Genomic DNA, 18,841 nt, shown 5'->3' with positions numbered 1-18,841 from the left:
GAAGGATGAGGAGATTGTATGCAGTGATGAAACCACAACCCATGGCAGCAGAGGAAGCAAGGGCAACGTCTTTGTGAGGATACCAAGCTAAGTACCCAAAGTGCAGTGGCAGTGTGACTGGTTATCTCTGATACCACCACTTCATCACTGAGACAGGGGAGTTTAAATCACTCAAATCTCTAGTTAAATCAGAGGTCCTTCCCAATTAATACAAGGAGAAAAGTCTATGTATTACTGAAGTCTGAACATGTTTTCTTCTCTCAAGAGTGGGAGAATTCACTCATCTGAAGTACCACCCACCCCCTAAGTACTTGGTAATAAAACAAGAATTTCCTCCTATCTCAAGCATTGACTTTGTTGAGTTCTTTGGTTCTACAACATTCAATTGATTCATCCACAAAACTGCTTCAGTTGAAGGCTGGACTGCTTATTTCTCCCCTCCTGGGGCTGGCTGTTCCCATCTTCTCCAGCAGGAGTCCCAAAGACTCACACCACTTTACTTCTTCCCAAGCAGACACAGTTTCCAGCCACTGGGATACTCACATTGTGGGAAAGTCTTGCTCAGCTAGAGAGTAAAGGGAAATTGGGAGTTAATTTCTTAATGACAAGTATCTTTAAAAATAATCTCATTTTTAAAAATTGCTTAAAAATAAAGAGTGCAATATGGGGAGGTGGTGGTGGTTTTAGCATTTGACAGGAATTGTCTTTCCACATGTAGCATTTAAATTGGAATATGCATTTCTAGAAATGCTTTTTCATTCTACCATGTTGAATGGCCTTGGAGAAGAAGGAAACATAAATGGTTTCATATTTAAAATCTTAAAATCTGAACAGGATTTTTTTAGTTTCTGATAGAGATAGGATGAGAAAGAAGAAAACAAGAATAGCCCTAAACTAAGATATGAAAGCAATGCAGTGAGTTTTAAGAAATGTACTTTCCCTTAGATCCTTATAAAACCTTTTGTTTAATGTCTCAACACTATACTCCACTATGGGGAAGAAGTCACGTTATTCCAAATGGTGAGTACAAACTGCTCTTTGCTGCCAAGCAGAGAGGCCTTGATGGTCTGAAGAAAGGGGCTGGCAAGAACTGCCTGCAGCTCAACCAGGGCAAGAGCCAAGTACTGCACCCAGGTGTTACAAACCAGTTTAAACACAGAGGAGCCAAGAAAGAAATGTCTCTGTGAATAAAATGGATCAAACCCCGAAAGGCTCAAAATATACCCCAAAGCTTGATTAAAACCAAATGAAGTTAGACGTTGTGCCAAAAAAAGTTGATATATTTAATTTAATAGTAAAAGAGGCAAAGAGAAAGAAAAATAAAGAAAGGAATGGAAAATGAGGGAGAGGGTGGGGGTGACACAGGGGGAGAGTGACTTGGATTAGGTAGGAACATATCACCCTCCCAAGGGTCCCAGCAACGTCTCGTTGCTCCTCTCCATCTGGTAGTGAGGGTTCCCCACCTCCTGCTGCTGAAAAGTATAGAATTCAATGGATTAATATATATTTGAGCCAGGTGGGAATGCCCACGTACCTCCCATGCAGGGAGCCAGTTTGACATTGTCCCTTGCAACACTGTGAATCTGTTGTGTCATGTTTCGGTGCTCTGGTGCAGGATCTGGAGACTCCTTTGCAGAGGGACCTTTGATGGGCCATGACACCCCCTCTGCTGTCCTTCATGTGGATGTGGCTTTTCCTGGGGTGAAGGGGCCCCAGAGCTGAGCTCCTCTGCACAGCAGAGGATGGGTGTTCACTGCCTCTGGCTAGAGGCTTTTTTACCACACAAAACCTTTCCTCGCACCCTCCTTTGGTGTAGGGGTTTGTTTGAGTCTGGCAGCTGATATCCCTGGGGCTGTGGTCTCCACCTCAAGGGTGCCAAGCTTGATCCCTCTGTGAATGTATTCTTCTTCCCCCAACCTAGACCTGAGTCACTTTATCTTATTTCCATCAACAAGCAGTGCAGGGCCTTAGTCAGGGAATGGTGGTCTTCTCTGCTGCTTTTATACAGTTTTGCTACAATAGGCAAAAGTAATTCATGAAGATGTTTAAACCACAAATTATAATATTTCAGTCTCCAACACCAGGGAGGGACAAACCCTTGCAGCAACAGATGCTGGGGCACAGCCAGCTCTGAAGCAACTGTGCAAACACTTGGGTCATGGAGCACCAGAGGATGAGCCCCAATTTGAAGGTGTCAAAGTGCCCTTGGGGCAAAGGCGGCTGACAGAACCCTGGGCTGCAGTAGGCAAAGTTCTAGCAGCATGTGGTGGGAGGTGACCTTTCCCCTCATCTGTGTCCAACTCGCACAAGACAGACACTGGCCATACTGGAGAGAAGTCAATGTGCCAGTGCCTTCCTCAGCTCCATGCCAGTGCCCGTTGGAAGGTGGGTCAGTCGGAGCCAACAGCCACCAGATACAGCAGGAGGCATGAAGCAGTGCTGGCAGGAGGCATGCACTCCATGATTTCCATATGCAGAGCCTGGCCAGGGAGCAGCCAGCCTGCCAGCAGGGAGGGATGGGGGCACCTCCATGTCCTAGATCCCTTGGTCTAGGCTGGTGGAGGGCCTGGCAGAGGTGCAAAGGGCTGCCTTTCACCCTCCTGGGGCTGTGCCCCCAGAATGTGCAGCCAGTGGGGTGAGCTGGTGTAGGAGGGGTGAGGGAGGGAGGAAAGGTCCTGCAGTGTTTCTGAAGGAGTGGAGAGGGTTGGGAGCCACCTGGAACACCACCATATCCATGCTGGCAGTGCTGGGGAGAAAAACCTGCCTTGCAGGGCAGAGAGCTCAGGAGGGCAGAGAGACCCAACTCTGCCACACTCAGGCTGTAGATGCTGGGTGGAGGAGGTTCATCTGTGGCTTTCTAAGCACAGTCTGGTTCTTGCAGGACAGTCCCAAGCAATGTCCTCTGACAGCCTCATCTGACAATGCTGGGGGACTTTTCTGCTCACCAGGTTAATATTAAAGCCTTTCAGTATTTTGGTGTCATGTGTTGCACTCTAGACTTGTATTTTCTTTCTTGAATTTTCCAAATCCTGTCCACTTCCTTATGGCCCCCATAGCTTCCAGTAGCTCCCAGGCCAATATTTCCTTTTTACTTCAGTGTTTCAAGAATTCTGAGCTTGGTTCAGCAAAGCACTGAAGTGTACACACAGCATAAGAAAATATGTCACCCTTTTTATGAGGTTATTACTAGGTTTTGATGTATGTAAGATTATATCATCTTGTATAATTATAGCAAATTTCAGCTACAACCAATAATATTTTCCCATTGCTAACACTGTAAGAAAATGAAACTATTAATATGCACATGAGTTATGTGTGCAGTGTGTGTGAGCACACAGCAAATGCCTTCAGTTTCAGCACTCACACACATCTATAAGTTGATGGATACAAACATGCACACACAGAATAATCTACAGAGAGCAGATGGCTCCACTGTCTATTGCCATGTCCACGGCACTTCTTTTGATTAAAACTTAGATTGAAGGCTGTCAGACACCCAGAACAAAACATCCTTGAGTGCATCCCATTCAATCATTCTGATTGTAACTACTTAATAAACACACCCTTCCTGGAGATACTTCATTTGGTATTTATATTTAATATCTAATGGTTATTTTAATGTACATTTGGGGTAATCAATCAAAATAGCCAAGCAACAATCCTCTCCCTGTATTTTCAAATAATCAGAATACTCATACTGTTCTATTCTTCACACAGGTTTGTTTCACTGTACTTTATATGAGACTGAGAAGGGATTATATTTTCCTTATTTTCACCCATTTTTTCCCACAGACTAACTTCATTTTGGCTCCAACATGTCAAGGCACCAAAGCATTAGTTAAAATTCAATGAAAATTGCAGTCCTATGGGATTTAAGCCTATGCTTTAATGCTTTGCTGAAATTAGGAATCTCTGCAGGGAGACATGTAGAAGTTTGGTAATTTTCCCAGGAATTGCCAGTGAACAGATAAAACTCTTGTAATTTGCTGAGTATTGCCTGAACAGTGCCCACATACCAATAACCCAGGCCTAACCTGAATTGTGACATTAAAAAACTCCCTGAGCAAGTTTAACTGCGCCATTTATAGCTATGTATCAGCAAAATTGTCAACATATTTTCTTTCACAGTTGCAATAGGAAAACTACCAAATCAGTTTTTTGTTGTTGTTTTGTTGGGAATATTTTTTAAAGTTTTCGTTATGGGAGAATCCTATCAGCTGCAAAATCACCAAATTTATAAAGTCAGTAACCCAAAGACAGATTTAACATCAAACAGGCCTTGATATGAGAGAAAACACAGGAATATCGGTACAAGTTCTCTTTAATAGCAAATTGTTTTTAAAAATAAAAGCAAAACAATAAAAGAATTCTTAAAAAAACCCTCAGAAGTGTTGTACATAAGCTTAATAAAATAACATTACATAAACTTTACAAAATAATGTATTTCTCTGGTAAAACTGAGTTAAGCCATCACACACAGCAGATCATGACAGAGAAACTATTAGCAAGAACACCTGTATCATTCCTGTTTAATTTCTACTAGAATTATTTGTTAGGCATAAATTAGTTTCCCTAAATATAAGAACCTGATACAAAATTCATGTTGTCAGTGTTGCAAGGTGAATGATAAAATGTTTATATCTCTATTTCCAAACAGTCTGATTTGCTTTTCTGAAGAAATATATCCTGTCTTTATTACAAGAGAACAGAGGAGGAAACATTTTCAAAGTTGAGTAACACTCACAAGAATTTCATGTTCCTATGAAGGAAAATGATAACATTACTTTTCCCTAGGGTTTAGTTTAATCCTTTAAAATATTCCTATTGATATCTGTAAGTTGAAAGACTTCCATTTCAGCATTGAAAATACCGAACTTTTGGGGAAAGGAAAGAAATTATAGAAACTGCTGGCACTCAGAAGCTATAAATAGAAACTAACAATAAAGGCACCTGTGTCATTTTACCTCACTATCACCCACAGTTATTTTATCCATTCTGTTTCAGGCTTTTGTTGTTATTGTTGTTGGGGGGGAAGAGTTGGTCGGTTTTTACTTCTGCTTAATGTCTTTTTAAATCCCAGAGAAATCAAATATATTTGAGCATAGGCTTAATTGCTATCACAAAAAAAGGAAGCATGCATACTTTGCTGAAGAGCTTGGCTAAATTAGGAGCTTATTTTGAACTCATCACAAATGCAATATTCCCTTCAATCTTTGTGAGACAGCTCAACAGAAACTAAAGGTTTCACAGACAGAAGGTTTTGAGAAGGTTTCACAGATCAGAAATCAGAGATGCCACAGGGCAAACTGTTCTGACTGTGTTCATACGTATTTTAACATGTCTTTTATACTTACATTGCCAAAGCACAGAAATATGCTGAAGGATCTCTACAAATTTCTATTACATTGGAAAAATATACTTAATAACTAGTAGAAGAAGGGAAGATGTTTGTTTGAGTTTCAATTATGACAAGTGGTTATCCACATTCCTTGAACAGTGCTTCAAGTTCAATTTGTTCATAAATGTAATTCTTGTCTTAATGGCTTGAAATTAACAAAAATGACATTAAGTTTCTTGTAGTAATAATTTACTAGCATTAACAATAAGGAAACCCACTATTTCTTTTGTATAATTAATAAAATTATGCTCAGGGCTGTGTTTCTATGAACTACAAATTATTCCCATTACTAACAGAGAAATGGTAAGAGCAATGGAATCAGTGTCATTAAGAGAACTAATACTGTGGATCAATGCCTTATTTACTAATGCATATTAAGCCACAGCCTATCAGGAGACGGCTTGCTCAATAGGATGATGACACACTTCCAACCATTAAGGCTATGCAATGGGTTCATAAATGCAATAATTGTTCCTGACGTTTACAGAAAGCTTGGTGGGCTCATCCTGGTGTCTCACATATTAAAATGTCTCCATCAACAGCAACGGTTTTATGGAAATTTCAGTCTGAATCCAGGCATGTGGGTTTTTTTGTTTCATTAATAAATTAAGCTTCTCTTAGACTGAATTACAAATCCATTCAAATTCAAATTTTTAAACTAATTTACTGTGTACTCTTCCTTTGTTTTTTATTCATGATGACAATAATCCACTTTTTAGTGAATCAGTGCAGGACAATCAAAAAAAAATTCAGTTTTAAATGGAAACAAGCTGTCCACATGTATTCATAGTGCTAAATAAGTGCTATATATGCATGCAAAACCTAATAATTCTCATTAATATACTGAAAATAGACTATTTAGTAACATTGAACTGGTCCCTAATTATAGTAAACCATTTTCTGTGAGCATAAATCCATTAGCTGAGGAGCATATTCTAGATGTGTCTTAATGTTATACCTGGAAATTATACCTATCGTGTGGAATTTTAGGGGAAAAACTACACATGTCCTAGTTAAAAGGTAAAAATTAGGTTTTTTTCATGAACAAATGGACAAAGAAATTTTGACATTGAATCTGGGTGGGTCTCTTTTCCTTTCCCTGGAACAGTGTAATTTTTGTGGTTGTTCTATTGCTGCTAACCATCTGACACCACAGAATAGTTCATTTATTTCTAATACTACTATAAAGTACTCTTGTATTTCCCCCCTCAAATCCTATCATAAAATCTCACCCTGTAAAACTAATTCTATATTCTTCTAGTAGATATAAACGCTTGTTTTTCATCAGTCCATAGAGCATCATCATCTCATGACCCATTACATGGGTACTCAACCTTCCTTACCAATCACAAAAAATAACCCTTTATTTGAAGTCTTATCTTTTTTTTTAATTTTTTGCTCATTATATTTTTCTTCTTTATGCAACTGCTGCATAGTCATTGCTCTGGTCATTCTTTTCACTTTCTTGTGGGCTGGTGATTGTCATCCTTGGACTTGTGGATGTTTTTTCAAGACCAGGATCAACCTCAGGAAAAAGGACAGGCACTATTAATGTCAACAGGTACCAAAGATTTCACTTCATTTCAATACAGCATTAAGCACCTCATATTAAAATTTCCACAAGGTATTCTTAATATGAAAAAAAATGTTTTCCAAGAGTGATCATGTTAAAATTTTCATTTATTTTACACTTATATATCTTCCAAAGGAGAAAGCACTCACATTAGAGGTTCCCCCCTACAGTTCTTTCATCAAGCATCCAGTTACCCACATATGCATTTAAAGTGAATGCCCACTCACTTTCTCCATTTCTATAAATAACTTCAACTTACCTAAAACAAACAAAAAAAATCAAATATATGAAGCACAGAATAAATTCAGAGACCAAGAAATGTCATGTTACTCAGCTCTTTCAATTGAAAAAATATTCTTGTGTGTCATACAGGAACAGAAGAAAGCCCAGTTGCAAAGTGCAAGAAACCATTTCCAGTGTCACAGGAAGCAGAGGAAGAGACTGTTTTTCAGCAGCCTCTAGGAATGGAATGTGCAGCAATTTGCTCTGCTTCTGACACTCATGAATCCCACTCTTCCCAGACCTGGATTCTCCCCATCAAACAAAACATTTTGTTTCCCACTCTCTGTGAGCTGGTCAGTTCATCTGACAGTCAGGGGAGTTCTCCTTATTTATGTGGGTTGCATCCCTCCATCTAAGTCAACAGCATGTTACCATGTATCCTAAATTAACAGGATATTTGCTTTTAAACTGACTAAAGCCCCTTGCTTTGAAGGATCTTGTTCATACCCACTGTATTTTTCAATTTCTAAGAAGAGATGAAACTTCCACAAAACAATGGCAAAAGCTCTTTATGAAATGCAAGTTTTGTGAAAGTCAATTCATCAAAATAATGAGGCACTGGTATCATGAACACACCCTTCTGCTCTGTCCTAAAAGATAAAGTAGTGTAGAAATATATAATGATTCTGCTTTTCTGGAAACTGCAATAATTTTTTTCATTATTTTTTCCAAAATTCAGCATACTAAGGAAAGTTGGAGATGCCGATTCATCAAATAGTGAGAAACATCTGCTCTCTCAGTTGGAGGGCATATAATGTAATTACTGATGTAAGTGATCTATACAGCTGAAAAACAACTTTTCCACAAACTGAAGTTCTCATAAATGGTCTCAGTACTTTATCAGAAATTCACTAGTTAGAGACCAGATGAGAAGCATAAGGCTGAGATGAATGAGGAACAATAACATAAGAAAAACAGTTTGAAAGAATAAACACTCACCTGGTTCTGACTGCCAGAATCCTCTTTTATTTCTTCTTCAGGCTGAAGAGCACCTTGGTAGTTCAAATGCTCCATTCCCTCACCATTTCCTTCATTGTTTTTGCCATTTAAATGGATAAGTTCCTTTTCCTCTGCTTGGTCAACATTCTGTGTTTCTCCTGCTTCATCTTCATAATTTTCATTTAATTTCTTTTTGTTTTTTTCCACTTCAATTCTTTCTTTAACAGTTTCCCCACTTTCCTCTCCAGCCACTTCTGGATTTTCTCTTCCATATGCCTCCTCTCCCCTGTCATTTTCCTCTTCTACATTTTCTTCTTCATCTACAGTTTCTGCTGGTCTCTGGTGAAAGGAAAAACAGCAGCATTATGAGGCATTTTAAATCAGAATGCTCCATGCAATTCTGAAACATGACAGACATCAAATTCCCAAATACATCATTACTGAGTAATAAGTATGCCAGTTTGAGGTTTGTCTACGTGGACAGAAAATTATGCTCCTGTACTTACACCACATAATGCCCTTTTATTCTTCATTTCCAAAATGTGTTGGTGAGATTTAAATTTATTACATGGAGTTTAATCCATTTGACCACACTCAAAACAACTGGAATGAGCTAAATTTAATAGACACAGCAACAGCTTACTCTGTTCCATCTATTCCAGGTTCTCTGACTTTCTAGCATTTAGTACATACTTGTTTATAAAGTCCTGTAACAAGAAAATACCATGTATTACTAGCCCACAAACTGTTCCCCAAGAAGCATTTTACCTATGGACCAGGCCATGCCATGACCATCGGTCTTGTCTTCTTTGAATACCCAGAAAAGTAGTTTGAGAGATGAGGTAGACCTATCACTGGTCACTTCCAAGACATCATTCTCCTTCCCAAAGATCCCTGTGTAGGGTGGATTGGTTAGGTTTTGCTGGACATTTGGCAGCAATTTTTTCCTATACAAAATTGGACCAGCAGCCAGAAGGAACAAGATCTTGTGTCACCTTGTAGAAGAGTTATCAGAAACTCATTACGGATAAAGCTGCTGGCAGCATCATCTCATGACAGCCTGGGAGATGGATGCACAAATTGTCTGGTCTTTGTTATTTGCCTTCCAGTTTCAGCTTTGAAGAGTTACCTGAGTTATTCAGTCCACCAGTGTTCCCACCTGCCAAGATTACTTACTTACTTGTGCTGAGGTATGAATGAAAATAAAGTGAAAAAATCCCACAGGAGTGACAAGGTATCTGCCTCCCACCCAGCCTCATCAGACTCTAAATCTAAAGCAGACAAGCTGAGAGCAATAGATTATCCTTAATAAAAACTGTTTGGAGTTTTACTGTCCTCAGTATCTCCTTTATGCAAGCAGCTATCTGTGACAAGAGAAGTAAGTTGTCTTCTAAAATTTTCTTTTCCTCACTAATCATAACATTTCAAAAGAATTCTCTCATCACCTTCAATGTATTAATAAGAGCCAGTTCAGTAAGATCAAGAATTTATTGAAGCCTCTTGATGAAACATCTTGATTTTCCTTTGATATCTAAGGAGCAACACAAGACAACTTTATTATGCCAGTGCACAATGCCATATTGGCACAGCTGCAAAAAGGACAAGTTATTGTGTTGCAATAATTCACAGAATATGGAATTACCAGGAATACTACATGGGTACACAACCAGGTAAAAAATGGCTCCATAAGTGACTTTTGAAGTATGGTCATTTCTTTGTGTTTTTTACTCAAGCCTTTCTGATTCACTTTCATCTAGTAACATCAAACTGGCCTTATTACCACTAAAATAAAACTTTAACAAGCCAAGTCTTTACAGAAACCTTCAAAGAAGGCACCATCCAAAGCAAACTTGATCCAAACTTTGTACCCTGCAGCACATAAAGATAGAAAATAATCTGTAGATCCATAAATTCTCAGAGGTTACCTGCTACTCTTGGACATATTATCTACTAATTTTCTTTCAGTCTGCTAAGGAAATTAGCAGCTCTGGCTTCTGACCACAAACAGGGGAGGGTGAGACAAATTACATGCACCAAACACCACTAGCTAAACGTGTGTTTGGTTTTACCTAATGACACCTGCTTGCTATGACATTACATACACTAAATGAAGAGAGGATAAGAAAAGTCAACACATACTTTCTCAGTTAACTATTGGAGTCATCCAAGACATTACAATTTCCAGCTTTTTGGTAGTGGGTACAAGCAGAAGTGAATATATGCTCTTGCCTACATGACTTTAGTATGGTGGCTCATTCTGGACTGCAGAAGTGTGTAGGCTTTACAACATGGTGTAAACATATGTATCCCAATGCTTTAACTGGTTTCACTGCTGTGGAAGCAGTCTTTGGCATGGAAGCACAATGGACATTTGAGGGACAGTGACTTTCTAAGTGCTATACTAGCTAGACTCATTTGACTGTATCTGTCTAAAATAGGTATGGATGCAAATTTTTGAAGTTAAATCTGAGCAACATAGAATATAAACACAGCATTATTGAACTGTACCCAGAAACTCACTGAAAGCTCACAGAGCATAGTACTGGCATGAAATAACTTTCAAATTTCAACTAATTTAACTTGACCAATCAAGCTAAATTGCAAGAAAAATACTAATAATGAGATGAGTAGAAAAACTCCCATCAGTGCAAGTATAATGGTTTTATAGTAACTGAAAATTTCAAGATAGCTGAGCATATTACTACAATGTCATTATTATTACAGACAAAAATAAAAAGCCATGTTTTCAACTAATAAATGGAAAGCAAAACACATTCTTCATTTAATTCCTTTCAAGCTACACTGCATAAGAACGGACATTTCAAACAAGTTAAAAATCAACACTGATTCAGAGTAAAAAACTTTTCACAAGGTAATCTGAAATGTAGTATGGTTCTCTCTGCATGCAGAGTCAAAGGTAGCCTTTCAAATGTGGATATGACCACTGACTGGGCATTTCAGACTGCACAGCAGACCTAAGACAGGAATGTAGGGAGGAAACTGAAGGCCAGAATCACCCACCAAATAGTACATTGCTCTTTACATTAAAAAGTGTGGTGCTTTCTACTGAGATCTTATTGACCTACTCGGTATGCATAAATTAGCATTCTCTATTTTAAGGACGCTTTCTTCACTGAGAAAGGGATATACGTAGAAAATTTTGGATTTTTCATATTTAGGGAATGTTTATCTGCATATATACATGCACAGAAGAAAACAGAAAAAGGGAGAAAAACAGAGGTCTTAATAGTGCAAAGCCTGTAAATTATGTACATGCTTAACTTTACCTTCTTGAACAGTTTCAGTGATAGCAGTGATCCTGAACTAGTGAACTAAAGCCTACATTGAAGTACTTGGTGGGTCAGGATGTAATTTAAAGTCCCCTGGAGTCATTTGGAACCTTTTCATTGAATTTGATGCAGTCCAGCCATACATCCACCTACAACTGCACAAATTGCCTTTTATATATGCACCAAAATTACCACAAACTGTGCTCCCTTAGTCAGAAAAAACCAAGATGGGCACACTGAAAGCAAAACAGGTATGCTGACTGAGACCTACCTATCCTTGCAGAAATTATCAGATTCAAGTCAGCAACAACCTACTGATGTGGAAGCAGTGACATTTCCCATCTTAGTTTTTAGCTTTACATCAGTCACCTTTTAAATAATCAAAATATTCTCAGCCAGAACTTCCTGAATGGAATGAACTGGATGGATAGCCAAGACAGATGTGGGACTGCTCTTCTTGTTGCTCAGAAGTCAAGAGTTCGGCCTTTGGCCATTGTGTTGGCTCACAGGAAGTTGTCCCTCATGTCTGTGGTTCTTATAAAAGTTCAGGGCATCTCAAATCCAGAGAAACAGCTCTGGATATATCTCCAGGCTGAGTGCCTCTATCACCTCTATGTAACACAGTTATCATAAGGATATCAAGGATCGTAACAGAGAACAAAAGGCACATCAAAAATTCCTGTTGATAACAACCAGCCAGTTGTAGCCCAGTGTAACTGAACATGGATACTGTAATGAATTACAGAATAAATGTTCCTGCATTAGTTTAGTCCTGTCTACACATCTCAAAAAACAACAGCACAACTTGAACATGGACTGGAGAAGCATTCCTATTCCTTAATGTAATTTTCACAATCAAGTGAGTTCTAGAGCAGGGAGCTTTTCCAGTCACTGTGCTAGATTATCCCCATTCCTCCTATAGCTAGAATTAATCATAATAAGGTTTGTAATTTTGCCTTTTGAATGGTTGGAAGAAAATAGGAAGTAACCTTCCTTTTTGCAGTGCTGGCTTCATCTTTTAAGCAAAGGTGATGCTTTTGCAGTTTCATGCTTGAAAGCACATTACTTAAAATAACTAGTTTTCAAACCATATCTGTCTGAATTGTGAGAAGTTCTTTGCTTGTCATGGACTAGCAATAAAAAGACTCACTGACAAAAGACTTGTATATGTACATTGAAAAGCACATTCAACCAAAGGCATGCAGAAAAACTGAAGCAGTTCTCAGCTTCTTGCTGGAAATATGGACCCAGCTCGCCTTCTGGAAACCTCCTGACTTAACTAACAGGTTGATGAGAAACAGACCCAGTTTCATTTTGCATTCAAGAAGTATGATTGCTTGACAGTATTTTTAATCTCAGCAAAAACAGAGTGTTTAAAACAGAAAGACGCATTCTAATTACACTCATCATGCTATCATTCATTAAGAGCTCAAAAGCGGTAAGTCAGGAAATCTTCAGACATTGATGCATTTGACTTCTTTTCCTCTAGGGATGCTAATGCAAACCTCTCAGAAGGTTTGTACATGACTGATACTGATACTGAAAAATGCAGTATCACAGATCATTTAAGGCAGAAATTATTTTATACCATTAATATAAAACATAACTTTTCTTTATTGAAGTAGTTTGGAAATGTTTACTTGGCTAATGGTCACAGCAGACAAACAATAAGGTAGACAACAAAAATCTTAATGGTCGTGAAGAGCAGCATGAATACATCTTACAAATGCAGCAACAGAAACACTTGACTTCTATTGCACCAAAGCTCTCCAGAACAGAGCTCCCCTGCTCCTACTCAGGAATGTTTTTTAAGGGCACTGCACAGATTCCAACAGCGAAACATTTTGTTCCTGAACCAGAAAGTGTTGCTAAGTGACAGCAGCCTTCTTCTCTTCCACATCATTTACAAAACCCAGGCTCTTAAAAACAAGCAAAAGGATAGTTAAGGTTCAACTGTCCTACACTTCCCACGTAGTTCCCTTATTTGCACAAAATGCACTGTTGCTCCTGAAGGCAAAAAGTCTTTATCCCCACGACATTTAAACTCCAACTTTTTTTATGAGATGGGTGCCATTTTTTTTTTACAGCACATACAGCACCTGAATCCACAGAGTCTAATTTTTCACAATGTCACAGCACCCAGAAGTCCAACTAGAATGAATGGAAAGTAAGAACTTGAAGTATAGAAAAACAGCTTTTCAAACTTAGTTCATTGGTTTCATTGTCTAGTAACTGGAAGCATACTTCATTCTTTAATCATAATGCAGCCATGATAGAGAAGCCAGCATCTTTGAGCACTGCCCTCTGGGGCTCTCAGAATAAGAGGGATATAGACCTCTCCTACGAAGACAGGCTCAGAGAGTTGGGGGTGTCCAGTCTGGAGAAGAGAAGGCTGCAGAGAGACCTCACAGCACCTTCCAGAGCCTGAAAGGGGCCTTAGTGAAATCTGGAGAGGATCTTTTTACCAAGGCATGTGGTGACAGGACCAAGGGGAATGACTTCAAACTGGCAGAGGGCAGGGCTGTACTGGCTATAAGGAAGAAATTCTTTACTGCGAAAGTGGTGACAAACTGGAACAGCTTGCCCAGAGAAGCTGCAGATGCCCCATCCTTGGAAGTGTTCCAGACCAGGATAATGAGGCTCTGAGCAACCTGGTCTAGTGAAAGGTGTGCCTGCCTGTAGTAGAGGGGTTGAAATGAAATGATTTTTAAGGTCCTTTTCAACCCAAACCATTCAAAGATTTTACCATCTTATCATAAAATTAGAAAAATATTTTCTAATATGTTACTAAGTCAAAAATACTTTTTCCCATCTACTTCAGTGACGCTTACATTTATTTTTCCCCCACAATATTTTGCATGCAAATTTTTCAATAAAATTTGCCAAAACTTCATTTCCTATAATATAGTATGATCTGCTGAGCATACCTGTAGATAATGAGAACATTGTTAAGCATTTTTAAAAGTGTCCTACTGAGACTGCGAAAATGCAAGTTAAAGCAAGTAAGTTACGCAATTTGAGAAACTGCCTGCTCTAGGATTGCTGAAATCTTTGAAAACAGGGTTACACAGAGGAAACTTTTTTCAAAGTGGTATCAAAACTAGTTTTACAAGAGATTTGCACTTCACTCAGAAAAAGTGAAGGCTCTTCAACTGTTGTCCACACAGGCCTTTAAAGACAAAGTCAGGCATTGCTACTACAGCTTCATAAATCACAGTCACCCAATGATACCTTGAGAAAGTGCTCTTGTACACCCCAAGGTGTATCCATTAAGGCCTTTTAATAAACACCTACTTTATTCTTTAAGTCTGTCTAGCCTCTGTTCTAGGTCAGCCTTCTCAAGGCACCACAGAAACCAAGGAAAGATCTCCCTTCTCATTCTGAACTGCAAGGAACCAATCAGAGTAAGTTTCCCTATCTCACACAGATAAACAATAACAACATTAAGTGTAAATCAGTGGAGCTGAAAGAAGAACATGCAGTGGAAAATATTATCTGCTGGCTTGTCAGCACTCAAAATTCATAAGGCTTAAATTACAGCTGCATCATTTGTAGTGAAATTTGAGCATAAGAAGTTCTGCATGCAATCTTTCCAAATGCCATTTTGAAATCCTTACTGATGAAGTGCAAAATGTTTCTTCATGAAAAGTTGTAGCCTTTTTAATCAAAGAACGTCACTTCAAGCAGTCAGCCACTTGTAATGTTGAATCAACATAAACTTTAACATTTTGCCTTTGGCAATGAGCAAGATAAACATTTTATTCTGCTCACTGAGGTGAATCTTGGATCTCTAAAGCAAAATGTGTACTCCATAATGAAAACTGCAAATGAAAGGTGCAATTTTTCTGCTACTGATGATATACTCCAGCTCCAGCTCACCTAGGGGAGATACACAATCTCACATCACAACACAGCCCAGGAAATTGGAAATAATGAATGGAGGACTGCATTAATCAGTGGACATGTCTGTAAAAGTGGAAAGTAAATGGATAATGAAAGAACCAAGAATGTGAACGTCTACAGAAAAAGTCCAAACCAGTGCCTGTTAGATAAATTTATCACCAACTATTTTTTACAAATAAACATAGAAGGAGAGAATCAGATGGGGATAAGGAATCTAGAGGGGGAAAATAACCCAAAGAACAAACCAAAACCCAAATGGAGTCTCTTTCTACATCACATCTTAATAGCCAGTAATCATATACCCCATGGCGAAGCAGGCTGGCAGAACAACATGCCTGAATTCCTTATGGGGTCATGCACTGGATAACTTCAGGTCTCATAACTCTCCTGCTTACTCCATCTCCCAAGGACTTGGCATGGGAGAAGAATAACCATACTTATGGAAATGGATAAACGAGTGCAACCTTGCAGTGTTATTTCAGTATTATCACTAGAAATTGCTGGTTTTGTATTTCAGAACTTATACAGAATGAAAGAAAAAGAGTAGGTTTTCCTGAAAGCTTTAAAAGCTAGAAATTTTTCTCTCAAAGTTACTTTGAATATATTTGCATTATTACCAGCAAATTCAAAGTAACACACTTAATTACTATCTCCAATAAGAAACTACTATTGTTTTGCTGTCTCCCTGTCAAGAACCACCTTATTCCCTTTCTATTTGCACAAATGATTTCATAGTCTGTCATCAGTCCCCATGAATGTTGACACGGTGATGCAAACAACTAACTTGGAGTTAGCCTGCATGTCAAAAGAAGAAACTAATAATTTTGTATTTGGGAGCTGAAGTCTTGGTAAAGAATATAGAACAGAAAGATCTGGTTTGGTTTAAGGCAAAATATTCATTTTTTTTCTTCCTTGATGTTCAATTACAACTGTCAGCTAGTCTGGAGTAAAGCAAACCCTATTCTTTTAATGTGTTTTCAGCTGGCAGCATTTTACAGGACAGGACATAAGCAATAGTCTAGCCAGTATAACGCTAGGTTTAGTTAATGGCTAATCTGGTATTTGTTCAACTGTGTATTTAAAACAGCGAGACAGAGAATGTGCATAAAAAGAAAAAAATATGAAGCTCTATCTTCACCACCTCATTTATGTGGCTGATGGAAATGATAACCTATTAGAAGTGTCAGCATTCTAGTGAAAGCTGGCATGTAAATATTTATGCATTATGCAAGATAGTCAAGCCCTAGCCGGGTGTCCTTTCCCATATTTCTAGCAATAACAGACACTGCAGTGCAGATAAGAAAAAGCTAAAAAGCTTTACATCATGTAATTTAAAACAATTTAAAATAGTCATTAATATGAACCTGAAGATGCAAAATGCTGAATTCTTCTAAGGTTAGAGTGACCTTAGTTATCTGGGAATAAAAAGCACTCCGTGATACTCAGAAGGACATGGCTTCTTGTGAGATTACCAAGGAAACTATACATGAAGTTTTAACATTATATATAAACCATGGCTTTTTTTGCAATAAATTTTCGTGCTTTGTTTGGCTGTTATGGAAATGTGGCAATCAGATCATTCATTGTGCATGACTGATTTTTAAAATATTTTTCCCCATCAAATACACCTGCTTGCAGTTCCTTGTCCAGATAGCAAAATCTGTTGGTAGCAAGTGAAAAATATTTCCATCTGAACATGATGAATGGACCTTGGTACATGAGCTTAGAGGTATTCAGCAAGTTCCTTGCACTGCAAGCTTGCCAGCACATCTGATGCTCACTGGCAACTGTGTGAACATTTCCACTGCCAAACAGAGAAGTGGTAGTAGAGAGATATTCCCCTTCCTAGGGATAGTCACCATTCATGGGCAGAGGCAAACTGGTGAGACACACAGAGCTACTGCCTGTGCTGTAGGACCTCTGTGGAGAAGTAAAGCAACTGTCTCCAGGGTTGGATTTCATATGAATTGCAGTCAGCCTAAAAACTAAGGCCTGACAACCCAATTTACACAGGCAAATGTTCTACACTACCCAGAGGAATTCTTTACACACCTCCAGAGGCCAATAAACAGGCTAATAATTTCTGAATTTGATTATTACACTGTCAAGACCAGAGTAGGATGTGCTTCAGGATGTCATAAGAAACAAAGATTAAGACAACAGCCGGCATGTTCTTGCCCAATGTCAGTGCTATCAATATAACACAACACATCCTAATTATGATGACACCTCACCAGGACAACCACAATTAACAGGGCTGATGAGCCCAATGGTGTTCATCATAATAAGACTCTGAGGCTGGGGCAGATATGTGCTGTGAGAAGACACAGCTGTAGCATTCCTTCTATCAGGGACCAAGACAGTCATGTTCTTGTTGCCTCTATCACCTGATTCATGTGTCTTCAAGAACAATGCCTATAAAATAGCTGAGCAACATTCCTTCCCATTGAAGTGAAAAAATAATGAGAATGATCCTTCTTAGCAACAGGAGCCTAAGATAAAATCTGTATTTTTTTTTAGATGATATGGTGTCAGTCTTCAAAGTGGCAAATAAGTTCATACAATATCTATTTCCCCTTGGGTGTTGTTTTTAAAAGCAGAACACAAGCTAAAGGTATATATGTCTAGTATTCTTTTACACAATACAAATAAATTTTTAAAAATCAGCCAACTAAAGAGTAAGCATTATTAAGTAAACAATTAAATTGTGTCATAAGTTCTAGCCTGTAAACTTTTTAGTTTGTTGCTGTGCTGAACTTTCTCCTGTTTCTAAATATCTCTCTTCTGCTGAGAAGGACTCAAAGCTGGACAAATACTCTAGGTGCAGCCTCAGAGATCAAGAGAGATAATCAGTGATTTTGATGTGCTGGCTGTGCTTTTACTAGCCCAGCCTGCATATTCCACCTCATCCCCACAGGGAGCAATGCCGACTCAACTTGCCAACCATAGGAGCTTCATGGCCCTTTCTGCAGCTCCTTTCTAGCCCATCTGTGTCAAGACTGAACTGAGAGTTAACTGCACTACAGGCGCCCAACTTTGTACTTCTCTTTCTTGTGGAACTTCATGAGGCTCAAGTCATATTATTCCTTCAAGCTGTTGAGATTGCTCTGAAAGACAGCCCTGCATTCACTTGATAATGAAGCTGGGCCTGAATAAGGCTGTGTCCCACACCATCATCTGTGTTACTCATGAACATACTATAATGTCTCAGATCCAGTATCAAAACCTGAGGACCACCATATGTAAATAGGTGCCAGTTAAATCTCAACCAGCTGACTTTTGAAATCTCACCAAACCAGCCAGTTTTTCACCTACCTTTTAGCCCACAAATCCACTCCCTACCCTCATTAAGGATATTTTCCTCCCCATACTTACCACACTTCTTCCAATTTCTCCTACAAATACAGAAGTCTATACTGAAAGCAAGATAAAGGACAGTAACTGCTGTTACTGTTA

The 18,841-nt window shown here is 38.7% G+C and overlaps 1 protein-coding gene across 1 annotated transcript in view; it reads right to left on the bottom strand.

Annotated features, from left to right (window-relative positions):
* Positions 1 to 6,815: 6,815 nt before the first annotated feature.
* Positions 6,816 to 18,841, bottom strand: part of DCDC2 (doublecortin domain containing 2) — a 53,600-nt gene continuing 41,574 nt past the window's right edge. Inside the window, exons 11-12 of the mRNA XM_053984636.1 lie at positions 8,193 to 8,531; positions 6,816 to 6,923 (exon numbers count right to left, since the gene is read on the bottom strand). Coding sequence (XP_053840611.1) covers positions 6,816 to 6,923; positions 8,193 to 8,531 — 447 coding nt within the window. The remainder of the gene's footprint in view (positions 6,924 to 8,192; positions 8,532 to 18,841) is intronic.

Source organism: Vidua macroura, chromosome 1 (assembly GCF_024509145.1).
Source record: "Vidua macroura isolate BioBank_ID:100142 chromosome 1, ASM2450914v1, whole genome shotgun sequence".
Lineage (NCBI taxonomy): Eukaryota > Metazoa > Chordata > Aves > Passeriformes > Viduidae > Vidua > Vidua macroura.
Note: the sequence above shows the minus strand (reverse complement) of the source record. Positions and strands in the feature narration are given on the sequence as shown.